Below are 11,378 nucleotides of genomic sequence, written 5' to 3'. Positions count from 1 at the left end.
AGGCGTCTGCGGCTCCGCTTCATGGCCGCTCTCCCGCGCAGCCTGCGCTGTGTGAGGACCCGGGCAGTCCTCGGTGGTCTGCAGCCGGGGCCGGAGGCGGTAGGCCGAGCTGGGACGTGTGAGCCGCGCCGCTGAGGCGCAGCATGTGAAGCGGAGACGGCCTCGAGCGCGGGGCGAGCCTCTCAGCCGGCCGGCATGGCCACGACGGCCGAGCTCTTCGAGGTGGGTCCCGGGGCTCCGCGGGCGGCGGCGGGGGAAGGGCGGGGACGGAGCGGCTGCGGGCCGGACGCTGGCTGGGCCCGCTCGGGTCGCGGGGTTTCTGCCGTTCCGGCTACTGGACGGGGAGTGGGCTGGGCTGACCCCGCAGCCCCAGGTGGGCGAGCCGCGCCGGTGCTGCGGGGGCCACCTGAGCTGGGGACTCTAGGCGGCTTCTCCCTGGGGACGTTCCTGCAGGGTAGAAGTGGCACTGGGGCGCCTGCCAGCTCACCTTACAGTCGAAAAGGCTGGGAGGATTGTTTTTAGGAGCATAAAGGCCTACTTAGCCTCGCCAGCTCAGGGGAGGAACACATCTTAAGGCATGTAATTGCTGTGCTACCACCCAACTGCTAGTTAAGAGAATGCTTCAGGTGCGAGAGGCTGTGGGCGTTCAGATGCGTTTCTCGAGTGTTTCGATGTTTAAACTTGGAAATTGCCATTTGTGGTATTCATTGTAAGAAGCTGTGATGTTTGAGATGATGGAATGGTATTGCAAAATAATGAAACAGTGTTTCCTTATGTGGAAAAAAAAATAGAAGTAGAGGTATGAAGTGAAGGATACTCGGTCTCCTCTATTGAGGCGGGATTACTTCCTATCAACAGGAGTGTAAGTTGTAGAGAAACTGCGGTTCACAGTTAAGTATGTCACCACGGGTGAAAATTGTATCGTTTTGGTTTGAGCTTCAGAATGGATTGTGGCTTGAAGTTTAAATGCCCTAGTTTCCATTACAAATTGAACATTTTTCAATGTTATTATTTTTTTTTTTGTTACTACACATTGACTTGCAGTCATCCCTAGCATAGATAATTGCATTTGTTCAGAGAAATAGTGTGCTTGAATTGTTAAGTTACAGTGAAATTGATTTGAGTGAAGGGCAGGGTAATGATTACACTTACGAAAAATTTATTTCTTTTTCTCAGACATAGTGTCTGAAGATGCATAATATTAGCGTCTCTAATCACAAAATTCTGCCATCTGTTTATTTACACTAGGTCAGGGAAGCATCTTAGTCCTCTGAATGTTTACTGTGTATCCTACATCAAAATACTATGTAATTTTGTAATCCCTTGTGTATATTTTTACATCTTTACAGGATTTGGGATATTTAAATAATGGGTTTCACAAGTCACTTTTTAACAGAAGTCTCTTTGACATTCATAGTTTTGTCTTGGATCAAGCTCTAATTTCTTCTTTAAATGACCAGATGAGTCCAGTAACTTGTTTGAAAATTTGTTTTTCTTTCCCAGGGATGAAGAAAAGGGGGTGAAGAAATGTTTGTTTGTTTTCTAGGTCTTGCCATTTAGTAGAGTTGTTAAAGTTGTTTAGCTTAGTGAGATCAGTTCTGTTGAGGAAGCCAAAGATGACATAGCAATCCGAAGTTTCTTAAGACTAATAAACATATTGATAGGTCTTATAACTGGTGTGACCCCCCCTCCTGTTGTCATATGTATTTTGTCTCATCAAAATTGAAAACATAGTAATAGTTAAACTGAAATTGTGTATAATTAAGTCTATTTGTCTTTTCCTGGATGGCTGTGAGTCTAACCCTGCAAGAACTCTGCTTGTGAATTTTTCATTCCCCGAGTGAAAAATTGACTTCTTTAGAGAGGGGAGAAGGAAACAGGCCCTTTCCTGCAGCTACTGCCATAAATAAATATAGGTTGTAGATCTCCCACTTCCCTTTCTAAGTCACAGCTGGAGAACTGGGGGAAACCAGGCAGGATGTAGTCAAGGATATTTTGTTTGTATGCATCCTGGTTTTCATGTACTATATTACATAGAATTGTACTTTCATTTTCCATATTAGAGAAATTAAATGGAAACAAAGTAGAGCACTGACCCCATGAAATTCCATTGTTAACTCAGCTTCTTGTAAAATCTTATTATTGGTTTGGTGACTCATCTTTTTTAACAACTTCTGACAATAAAATCAGATTTTAGTCAGTTGACAGAATGGTTTATTAAAAGATGACTCAGTGACTAAAATAATGTATATCCTGGAATTTGCTCAGAATCCCTTCTTAGTTTCATTTCTTGTTGACAGGTCTTTCTGAAAGAATCCATCTGGTGTTTTTAAGTAATAAACTATCTGAACTGAGATTCCTCGGTGGCTTGGATTAATGATATATTCAACATATTAAAAAATGGCTTTCTCTGTTGCTGTAGACATTGCTCTTTATTTGTACTACTGAAGATGATACTTTCTTATTCCTTTAATGACTGTCTCCCCTGTCAGTCTTATAGATTCTTACAGATTCTTCCCATTTCTCTAGGCAGGTTACATTTTATAGTAGGATAACTAGGATCAGTTAGTTATTCAGGAAATATTTTTTGAGTACCCATCAAGTTGAAGATAAAGTACTAAAATTAACAACACCGAATGTCTCATCAGGCATGCCACAGAAAATTCATTTATGCATTGATGTAGCTGATACTCTAGGCATTGGGCTTAAAAGATAAAGAAGTAAAATTGTAGATGGGGTAGACAGATGCAGTGCAGAGGGAGGACAGACTCCTGGGATAATTGGGAATGGTAAGTTAGGTATTGATAGATGAATAGAAGCTTTAAGCAGGAAAAAGGAATTCTAAGACAGTGACAGAAGGTAACTCCAATTTGTAAGGTGAAGGGTGTTTAGGAAATACTGAGACAAGGTGTGTGTGTGTGTGTGTGTGTGTGTGTGTGTAGGGAGTAGTGGCTCAAGGCAAGTCTTGCAGATGAAAGGAGTTTGAGGATGTTTTGAAAAAGTTTTTGTAGATCATGCATAAAGGAATTGATGACTTTTCCCTAGTAGGCTCAAGTGAGTCATATGACTAATGTTAGTGTGAAGAATGGCCTTCAGTTGGGGTTAGAGATGTCATTGATATCTGTTCTTGTCATTTGGGAATCCTTCCAAAATTGTCTGTTGTTGATTGATTAACCTAGCAGGTAAAAATCTTAAACTAATTTAATGGGGACAGAAAAGTCAGAGAACTGGGGAAGACATTTTGGAAAAAGAATTTGGTTACTAAGAAGTTAATTCATGTCTGTGAAGTTGGCAAAGTTGGTGATTAATGATATATTAATTGCAGCAAAGAAAACTGGTAGGACCCTTTCAGTGAAAAGAAGTAATATATTAACTTTAAGTATATATTAAGGAGAAAAGTAATGAATTCTTTAAGTACGTTAGACTGGATCTAGTGGTACTGGTCTATAACTCCAGCTACTTGAGACCACTGAAGGAGGATTGCTAGTTCAAGACCAGCTGGGGCAACTTAGATTCTTGTCTCAAAATAAAAACAAACAGTGTTGAGGATATACTGAGTGCCTGATTAACATACAGAAGGCTCTGGGTTCAATACCCAGTATTTCAAAAAGAAAAAAAAAAAAAGTATAAAGATAGGTATTGTAGCACATACCTATAATCCCAGTGGTTGGGGGTGGGAGGGGTTGGGCAGGAGAATCAGTAGTTCAGGATAAACTTGACTACAGAGTGAGACCCTGTCTGAAAAAGCCAGAAATAAACACAGCTAAAACAACAAAAAGGTATCCTGTGAAGATATCAGAAGATAACTACTATTAACTGTAAATAAGAATAAGTAACTTGGCAGGAAGTCACAACTAGTTCTAGCACTTTAGAAATGATTGGTTTATGAAGTGGTTAATAATGTAGACCTGGGATGGATGACATTTCTCAACTGTACATCTCAGTAGTTGGGTGGTCTGAGCAGGTCACCTATTGTCTTTGTACCTGCTTTCTCTTCTGTAGAAGAAGGTTGTTTTGAAGATTAAGTTTCTGTCTGGGGAGTGGGGGGGGGGGAAACTGAAGATTTGTCTTAAATTTGATAAACTACTTAGAAGAATGGCAGTCATTTTGAATTTAAGTGGATTAGTAGGACAGGAATGGACCTGGCATGGTAGGTGGTACATACTTGTGATTCGGTGTTGGGGTTGCAGAGCAGGAAGGGTGTGAATTTGAAGTCATCTTGGGCTATATGGCAAGTTGCCCAAGCCTTTCAAAGTAGACTGAGAAGTAGCCATATTAGAGAGAGTGATAGCAGACTACAATGAGAGATTACAAAAAGTAACTGTGGAAGGTTATATTCATGCTGCTTACAACAAGGTCTGTCACCCTACAATGTGACTTACACTCATCCTCTTGGGTCTGTGCTTTTTGTGAATCTGGAAATTTGAAAAAAGGCATTTACTGGGGAGGAAACACACATAGCAACAGACACCCAGACAAAAAGACTCTTCTCAAGGCAGAAGCAGGACTCAGAAAGCCAAAAAGAATTCCTCTAAGATGTATTCAAACTCAATAATTTCAGCTTGATCCGACTGAAAAATTAAGACAAAACTTTGAGCTATCTTCTGTTGTCCTCATTTCTTGGAATTGAAATACGAAAGAAATGAGATGGAAGAGTTGGGCTAAGGTGATAGTTAAAGACCATTCCTGCTTTTAAAGTTTTAATATATAATTCTTTGATTCTGCTAAATCATATAAAAGATATCATTTAATTCTATTACTTTTCCTTTGGAACCTAAAACCAGGTATTTTCAGAAATAATAGTTTATTACTTTATAGGAAGTATGTAAAGAATATTAGCAAATCAAATGAGGCTAGAGAGGAGGGCAAAATAATTTACTTCCAGTGTTATTGCTATATTAGACTCATGTTTCTAATACATCTCTAATTGATAGCACCATGTAATACCATTTTTTTTTTTTTTTTTTTTTTTTTTTCTGGTTCATGAGCTAGTAGCTTGGGGTTTGTATATATGGATCAGGGTGTGATTTTTTTTTTTTTTTTTTTTTTTTTTTTTTAAAGAGCCTTTCAAGGGGATTTGCACATACCCCTAGCTAGCTAGTATTTTGGTTTGTTCAGCATTGTTCCCTTGACTACAGATGGAAAAAAAGAACAGTGTGTGACAGAGCTTGCCTTTGCTTTTAGTTAAAATATGGAGAAAAGAATAAAACAGGAGAAGTTGTTATGAAACAGTGAAACTAGGCCTGGTGTCACAAGATTGTATGTGTGATCCCAACTACTTAGGAGTCTGAGGCAGGAAGATTCTAAGTTCAGTGTCTGGTTGGTCTATAGGGTGAGTGGAGGACTAGCCTGGACAACATAATAAAGTGTGGTCTCAAAGTCAGAGGAGGGCTAGTAGTATGGTTCTGTGGAGAATGCTTATCTAATGTGTTTGGATCCCTGCATTTACATGTCTGTAAATGAACAAAACCCAAAAAGGAATAAATGACAGTAAGTTGCTTTGCATTGACATTTGAACTCTTAAGGTTTATAGGGATTTAAAAAGAAAAAATGGTGGAGATCATATAGGGAAGAAATTTGAGCTAGGCTTTAGTCATTGTATCTTGCTCCTTTTTGTTTGTTGGTTTTGTTTGTTTTTTGGTTTGTTGTTATTGTTGCTATTGCTTTAACAACAAAGTAATTTTAAAAGAAATTCATTTTTCTCAGTGCTTGGAATTGAAATATCAAAGTGTTGGCATCTGGCGAAGACTTTTAACTTTATCCTTGGTGGAGGGCAAAGAAGAGTAGGATGCAGGAGACTGGAGTAAGAACATAATATTTGGTTAATGAACTCATAACCTCAAGCTTCTTTATAACTGGAGTGAATCTATTCAGAATGTACAGTCTTCATGATCAAAACACCTTCCATTATTCCATAACCCACAACACTGCTTCACAGGGGGTTAAGTTTCCAACACAAGCTTTCTTGGGAAACATATTCAAACCGTAAGAAGTTGTATTGATAGGGAAAAAAAAGGGGTGTTCTGTAGAGTAAGTCAAATGTCCCCAGATTAGGAGTAGAATGAGTGTGGACTAGATGGGCAGGTTGGTGGGAGTGTATTTATTTTGGGATACAGAATTCAGGGTAAGGTGGCTCAAGATGAGCTGTATAGCAGAGACACATGAATGTGACTCAATTGGAATTGTTATGGAAGTTTCTGAGTGAAAGGTAGCAGTGTTTTAATGATGTCTGTGACAGAAAAAAGCATCATAAATCGAAGGAAAATACACTATATGCAACAGTTGAGCTTTTGGTTTTGTTGCCTAAGGGAATACAGAAATGTTTGACTCTGAAATTCTCTTTCCTTTCACCTAGATTGTGGAGGAATTACTCTAGTTTCTTTGAGTTTGTGGGTAGTTCTGACATAGTATATTGATTTATTTTAGGAAATTTAAAGTTGGTTGGTTTTGTTTCAATAGAGATTTTTCTTGATTAAAAGGAATAACTTCCAAGGGATTTCCAGTAGCAATGAGCATAAATGCCATGCTTTTTCATTCCATTGCTAGTATTTAGAGAATGTGACACAAGTTTACATAGTAGCCAGTGATGTAGAATTAAATGTAGTGTGAGTATCTCAGTACATCTTCAGCTTTGGTGGCAGCTTTCTGATTGAAAAAAATTACTGTAAGCTGGGTGTAGTGGCACATGGATCCCTGTGGTTGGAAGGGAGAAGCAAGTAGATTTCTCTGAGTTTGAGGACAGTGTCTGGGGGGTAGGGTGGGCAACGACATAAAATAATAAATAAATTACTCTAGTAAAACAAAAGGTGGAATGATAAATCTTTATTAGGTTTATGAAATTCTAAAAGTGAGAAGCCTTTTGGGAGGATAGGGTTATTTATAAGCCAGGGTATTTGTTAATTTATCTTTTTCTTAAGGTAAATGCCATTGCAGCATGGTTATTTATTAGAAAATAGGATTGAGATTTGTTTGATTTGTAAGCAGAAATTTCCCTTAAAAAAGAAAAAAAGGAAAAAAAAACACAACTGAGATCAGTAACTACTCTATTTTAAACATTAGCAATAAACTTCTGTTTTGCTTCTAGAATATTGTTCTTTTAATTTTCCTTCTTCATTGATGTCTCCTGTTTTGTGTATTCTATAAAATCTTTTTTCCTGCTCTTGTCCCCCAAAATTGGCATGTCTTCCTCCTTCCTAATGATCTCATGCATTCCTGAGGTTTTAACTAACTGTCTATGTGTTAACTCTGAAATGACATATTCTGTTATTCCTCTATAACACCATCATGGTTTTTTAACTACATGCTTTATGTTCACTTTGATACATAATCTATATAGTATGATATGTATAGAACTAAAGTCTTTTGTTTCCTTATTCCCTTTCCAGTTTCTTTCCTGGTCTCACCCATCTCAGGAAAAGGTACCATCATATATTTGTTCAGGCCATAAACCTCTTAAGAAATTTGTTTCTGACTGGCAAAGTAAACAAATAGTCTATTAAATGACTCCTAATGATACTCTTTATTATGTATCAGACAAAACCTAGTACAGTTGTCATTCAGCAACTGATAAGAACAGAGCTTGGGAATCCCAAGGAAGAGGGGGAGGAAGGATTGTAGAAACCAAAATGGTCAAGGACATCACAAGATGGCCCACAGAATCAACTAACCAGGGCTCATAGGAGCCCCCGGAGCCTGTATGGGTCTGACCTAGGTCCTCTGCATATATGTTATGGCTGTGTAGCATGGTGTTCTTGTAGAACTCCTAACAGTGGGAGTGGTGGCTGTCTCTTGAGTCTTTTGTCTGCCTTTTCTCCTACTAGGTTGCCTTGTTTAGTATTGATATGAGAGTATGTGCCTAGTCATATTATAACTTGTTATGCCATGTTTGGTTGATGTCACTGGGAGGCCTGCTCTTTTCTGAAGGGAAACAGAGGAATGGATCTGGAGGTGAGCAGAGGTGGAGAGGAAAGGAGGGAGGGGAAACTGTTAACTTTCCTTTCTTGTCACAGCCATCTCTTCAGCAGTATTTAATACATCCCTTAAAATTATATGAACCCATTTCTTAGCAGCCTGGCCTCTGCTGCTTCCATCTAAACTGTTATCTCTTGAAAGTGTTGTTGTTCGAGTCCTCTTAGAAGCAGATACTGAGAGTTTATTATTTAGCACAGTTATTAGGAGGTACCCCGGGTGAAGAGGTGGGGTGAGGTAAGATAGGACATATGTAGAAGTAGAACATATATGGCACTGTGCTGTGTTGGTGGCACCTGTGTGGGGAATTAGGAAACTAAAATGACATGTCACTTTGGTTTTGACCATACGCATCATGCTGTTATGCATCTGTCTCAGCTATTGGAGTCATGTTACATAGAGAAAGGTATGATATTTGGTGAAATGGCACTTGGTAGCTGGGGGAATCCCTGAAAATAATCACTAGGTAAAAACACTACTGCCAGCTCAAGTGAGTCCCTTTCTGCAGGCAGAGATGGAGATACATCACTGTCCACAATAGGCCACCCCATTTCACTAGATTCTACACTGTGTTCATTTGATTAGCAGATCCTCCAGCATTTCTGTTTGGCCTCATTATGGAGGAAAACTTTAAGATAATAGTAGAGTAAATATTTGGTCTCCCTGTGCTAGTTAGATGGTTTTAAGTTGCAGCTGACCCTGTATCTCTTCTGTGATCATGTTAATTTCATCTTAACTTTTGGATATGACTTTTACTATTCTCACTGGCTTAACTGGTTGGCATAGTTTTCTGAGGCCATTGCTTTGGGAGATACTTATCTGTGCTTTTAAAATTGATGGAGGAAATTGATCTTCCTGAGAGAATTATTTCTGTGACACACAAGTAATAGACTCTGCCTTGGTGTAATAGCACCTCTGCCTTCTCTTGAGGATCACAGTTGATTGCTCTCCCAAAGGTGATCATTTTTATTTCCTTTTATTCTCTGAATACAAGCAGCCAGGGTTATCAAGCAGCACTTGAAGCCAGAGCTTAATGTGGTTCTATTTCTTTTCTTCAGAATGTTAGAGTATATGTGTTTGTGAAAGGATATGCTACATGTGTGCAGGTGTCTGTTGAGGGCATAAGATTCCTTGGAACTGGAGTTAGAGGTAGTGAGATCCAGGTCCTATGGAAGAACAGTGAACACTGTTAACTGCTGAGCCATCACCCCAGCCCCTTTACTGTACTACTTGCTTCCTTTGTGTTTATGCAAAAGTATTCCCCCTTTGATAGCAAGATCTCTTTAACTGCATACATGAGACATGAACAGATAAGGAGATAGGGTAGGCAGGGCAGTTTGTTCTTCTTGTTCTTAATCTGTAGTCTGGTTGCTGACCTACCTTTCTGTAATCTGTCTGTCCCTGTTGCCTTGTGTTTGTTATGCCCCTGAATCTGTGCCTGTCCCTACAAAGGGCATTGTTCTATATTTATTGAACAGCACAGAAACCATGGCATGTGATTGGAATCAGCGATACCTTACAGAAGTCTTTAACAGCGTTTTACAAGAGAAGTTACTATACTGGCTCCAGCTGACTCTTGAACAACAAACAGTAATGCAAACAGACATCATCTAGCTATATCCAGATTGCTTCCAACATTTATGGTACATATTGGATGCTTCCAGCCTCTTGGCTGCTTTTAGCAAATGATTACTACAACACACATACACAAATAACATTACATTGATTCAGGTTAAAAGACATCATAATTTGATTAAAATTATGTTTAGCTTAGATTGTAAAAGTTGATTGCCTAAAAATCCAAGGCATGGTAACATTGGTACATTGTTCTCTTAAAGGCAGATTAAATTTAGATTTTTGTTTGTTTGTTGCTGTGGGTTTTTTATTATTGTTGTGGTTTTGGGTTTTTGGGTTTTTTTGGGGGTTGGGTGTTGAGACAGGGTTTCTCTGTGTAGTCCTGGCTGTCCTAGAACTCACTTTGTAGACCAGGCCTGCCTCAAACTCACAGAGATCCACCTCTGCCTCCTGAGTGCTGGGATTAAAGGTGTGCACCACCACCATCCAGCAAGGCACGTTAAGTTTAAATAGGCTGAATACAATCTTAAATGATTTCAAGGCTCATTATTAACTTTGCTGTTGCATTTGCCAAAAGTTAAGATTTTTTTAATTAGAGATATTTTCAAAAAAAATGTATCTTGACTACTGTCAGTGTTGTCCATATGTTTATGTGTGGTTTCTCATTAGGTGTGTATATGTTTTTAATTGTTGTATCTTCTTGCTAATTGAAACATTTATAGTATTTTGTTACCTGTTTTCAAATTTCAAGTCCTCCTTTTTTGGTTAGTACTATATTTATGTGGAGTATTATTTCTTGTCCTTTCACTTTGAGCCTCTTGCTGCTAATGAAATGGACTAATGTAGTTTGCTGTTTGCTCTCTTTATACCTTACATTTCTGGCCTGTTTTCTCAGTTCAGTTACTAACTACACAACAAACTAGTTAGTGTGTTAATTTATTTTTGTGTGTATTCTGTAGAATTGTGTTTGTTGTTACCATTAGGCTTGTGTTTGAGTTATTAAACTCTAGCTTGAATTTATATTAGTTTAAATTCAATAAATTAATAACTGCTTTATTTGCATATGACTTATTGTTGATATTACAAAATTACCTTTATTGTTGTATGCCCTAAATACAAGCTTATGACTTTTAAATAAATATTAATACTTAAATCATATATAAAACAAGATGTCAAGTTTTGCCAGGGTTATTATTGTTTAAGACTACCTGTTTACTTATCTTTTGCGACTCTGTTTCTTGGGATTGGTGACTGCATTGGCCCAGGAAGGTGGAGGGAGTAGAAGTGGGGAAGGGCTTGGATGGCTTGGATGGCTTGATAAGATGGAGACAGTTCTCCAGGAGACAGACTTAAGTGAATCAGTTCAACATTATTCCAGAATATAGGGAATATATAGTATTGAGGAACCTGGGGAGAAACCCTAATTTGCATTAAGTGACACTCTTATCACAAGGCTTTGTGTGTGGCAATAGGGTCCTATAGCAGAGCTCCTAGCACAAGTCTTCTAGCAGGAATCTGTGCCAAGGGTCAAGCTAAAGATAAATCAGGCATTTGACTAAGACAGCTTTCAGATAAGGTCAGTCCTCTCCACCCAGAGACAGTCTCCAGATGAGGGCAGGTAGAAAGTAGGGGAAGGAGGGAGTCTCCATTTCACTGAGCTTTTGGAAAAAGCTCCAGACTCCGATAGCCTGGCCATGATAGACTGCATGCAGCCTCTGATCAGACAACAAGGCCTTCCAACAATTTTTATTGGAATTTTTATTTCATATTTTGTAGGTTATTGTATAGTACCTATTTATTTCACCTTATATCCTGGGTAACAGACTCAGCTTTAA

General features: G+C 38.8%; 1 protein-coding gene across 1 annotated transcript in view; it reads left to right on the top strand.

The window, feature by feature from the left end:
* The first annotated feature begins 53 nt into the window (after window positions 1-53).
* The window catches only part of Exoc5 (exocyst complex component 5), a 51,561-nt gene continuing 40,236 nt past the window's right edge, over window positions 54-11,378 (top strand). Inside the window, exon 1 of the mRNA XM_051177106.1 lies at window positions 54-222. Within this exon, the coding sequence (XP_051033063.1) occupies window positions 196-222 (27 nt within the window). The 5' untranslated portion in view covers window positions 54-195. The remainder of the gene's footprint in view (window positions 223-11,378) is intronic.

The sequence above is a fragment of the Phodopus roborovskii genome, unplaced genomic scaffold (genome assembly GCF_943737965.1).
Source record: "Phodopus roborovskii unplaced genomic scaffold, PHOROB, whole genome shotgun sequence".
Lineage (NCBI taxonomy): Eukaryota > Metazoa > Chordata > Mammalia > Rodentia > Cricetidae > Phodopus > Phodopus roborovskii.
This window is presented reverse-complemented; position numbering and strand designations above follow the sequence as displayed.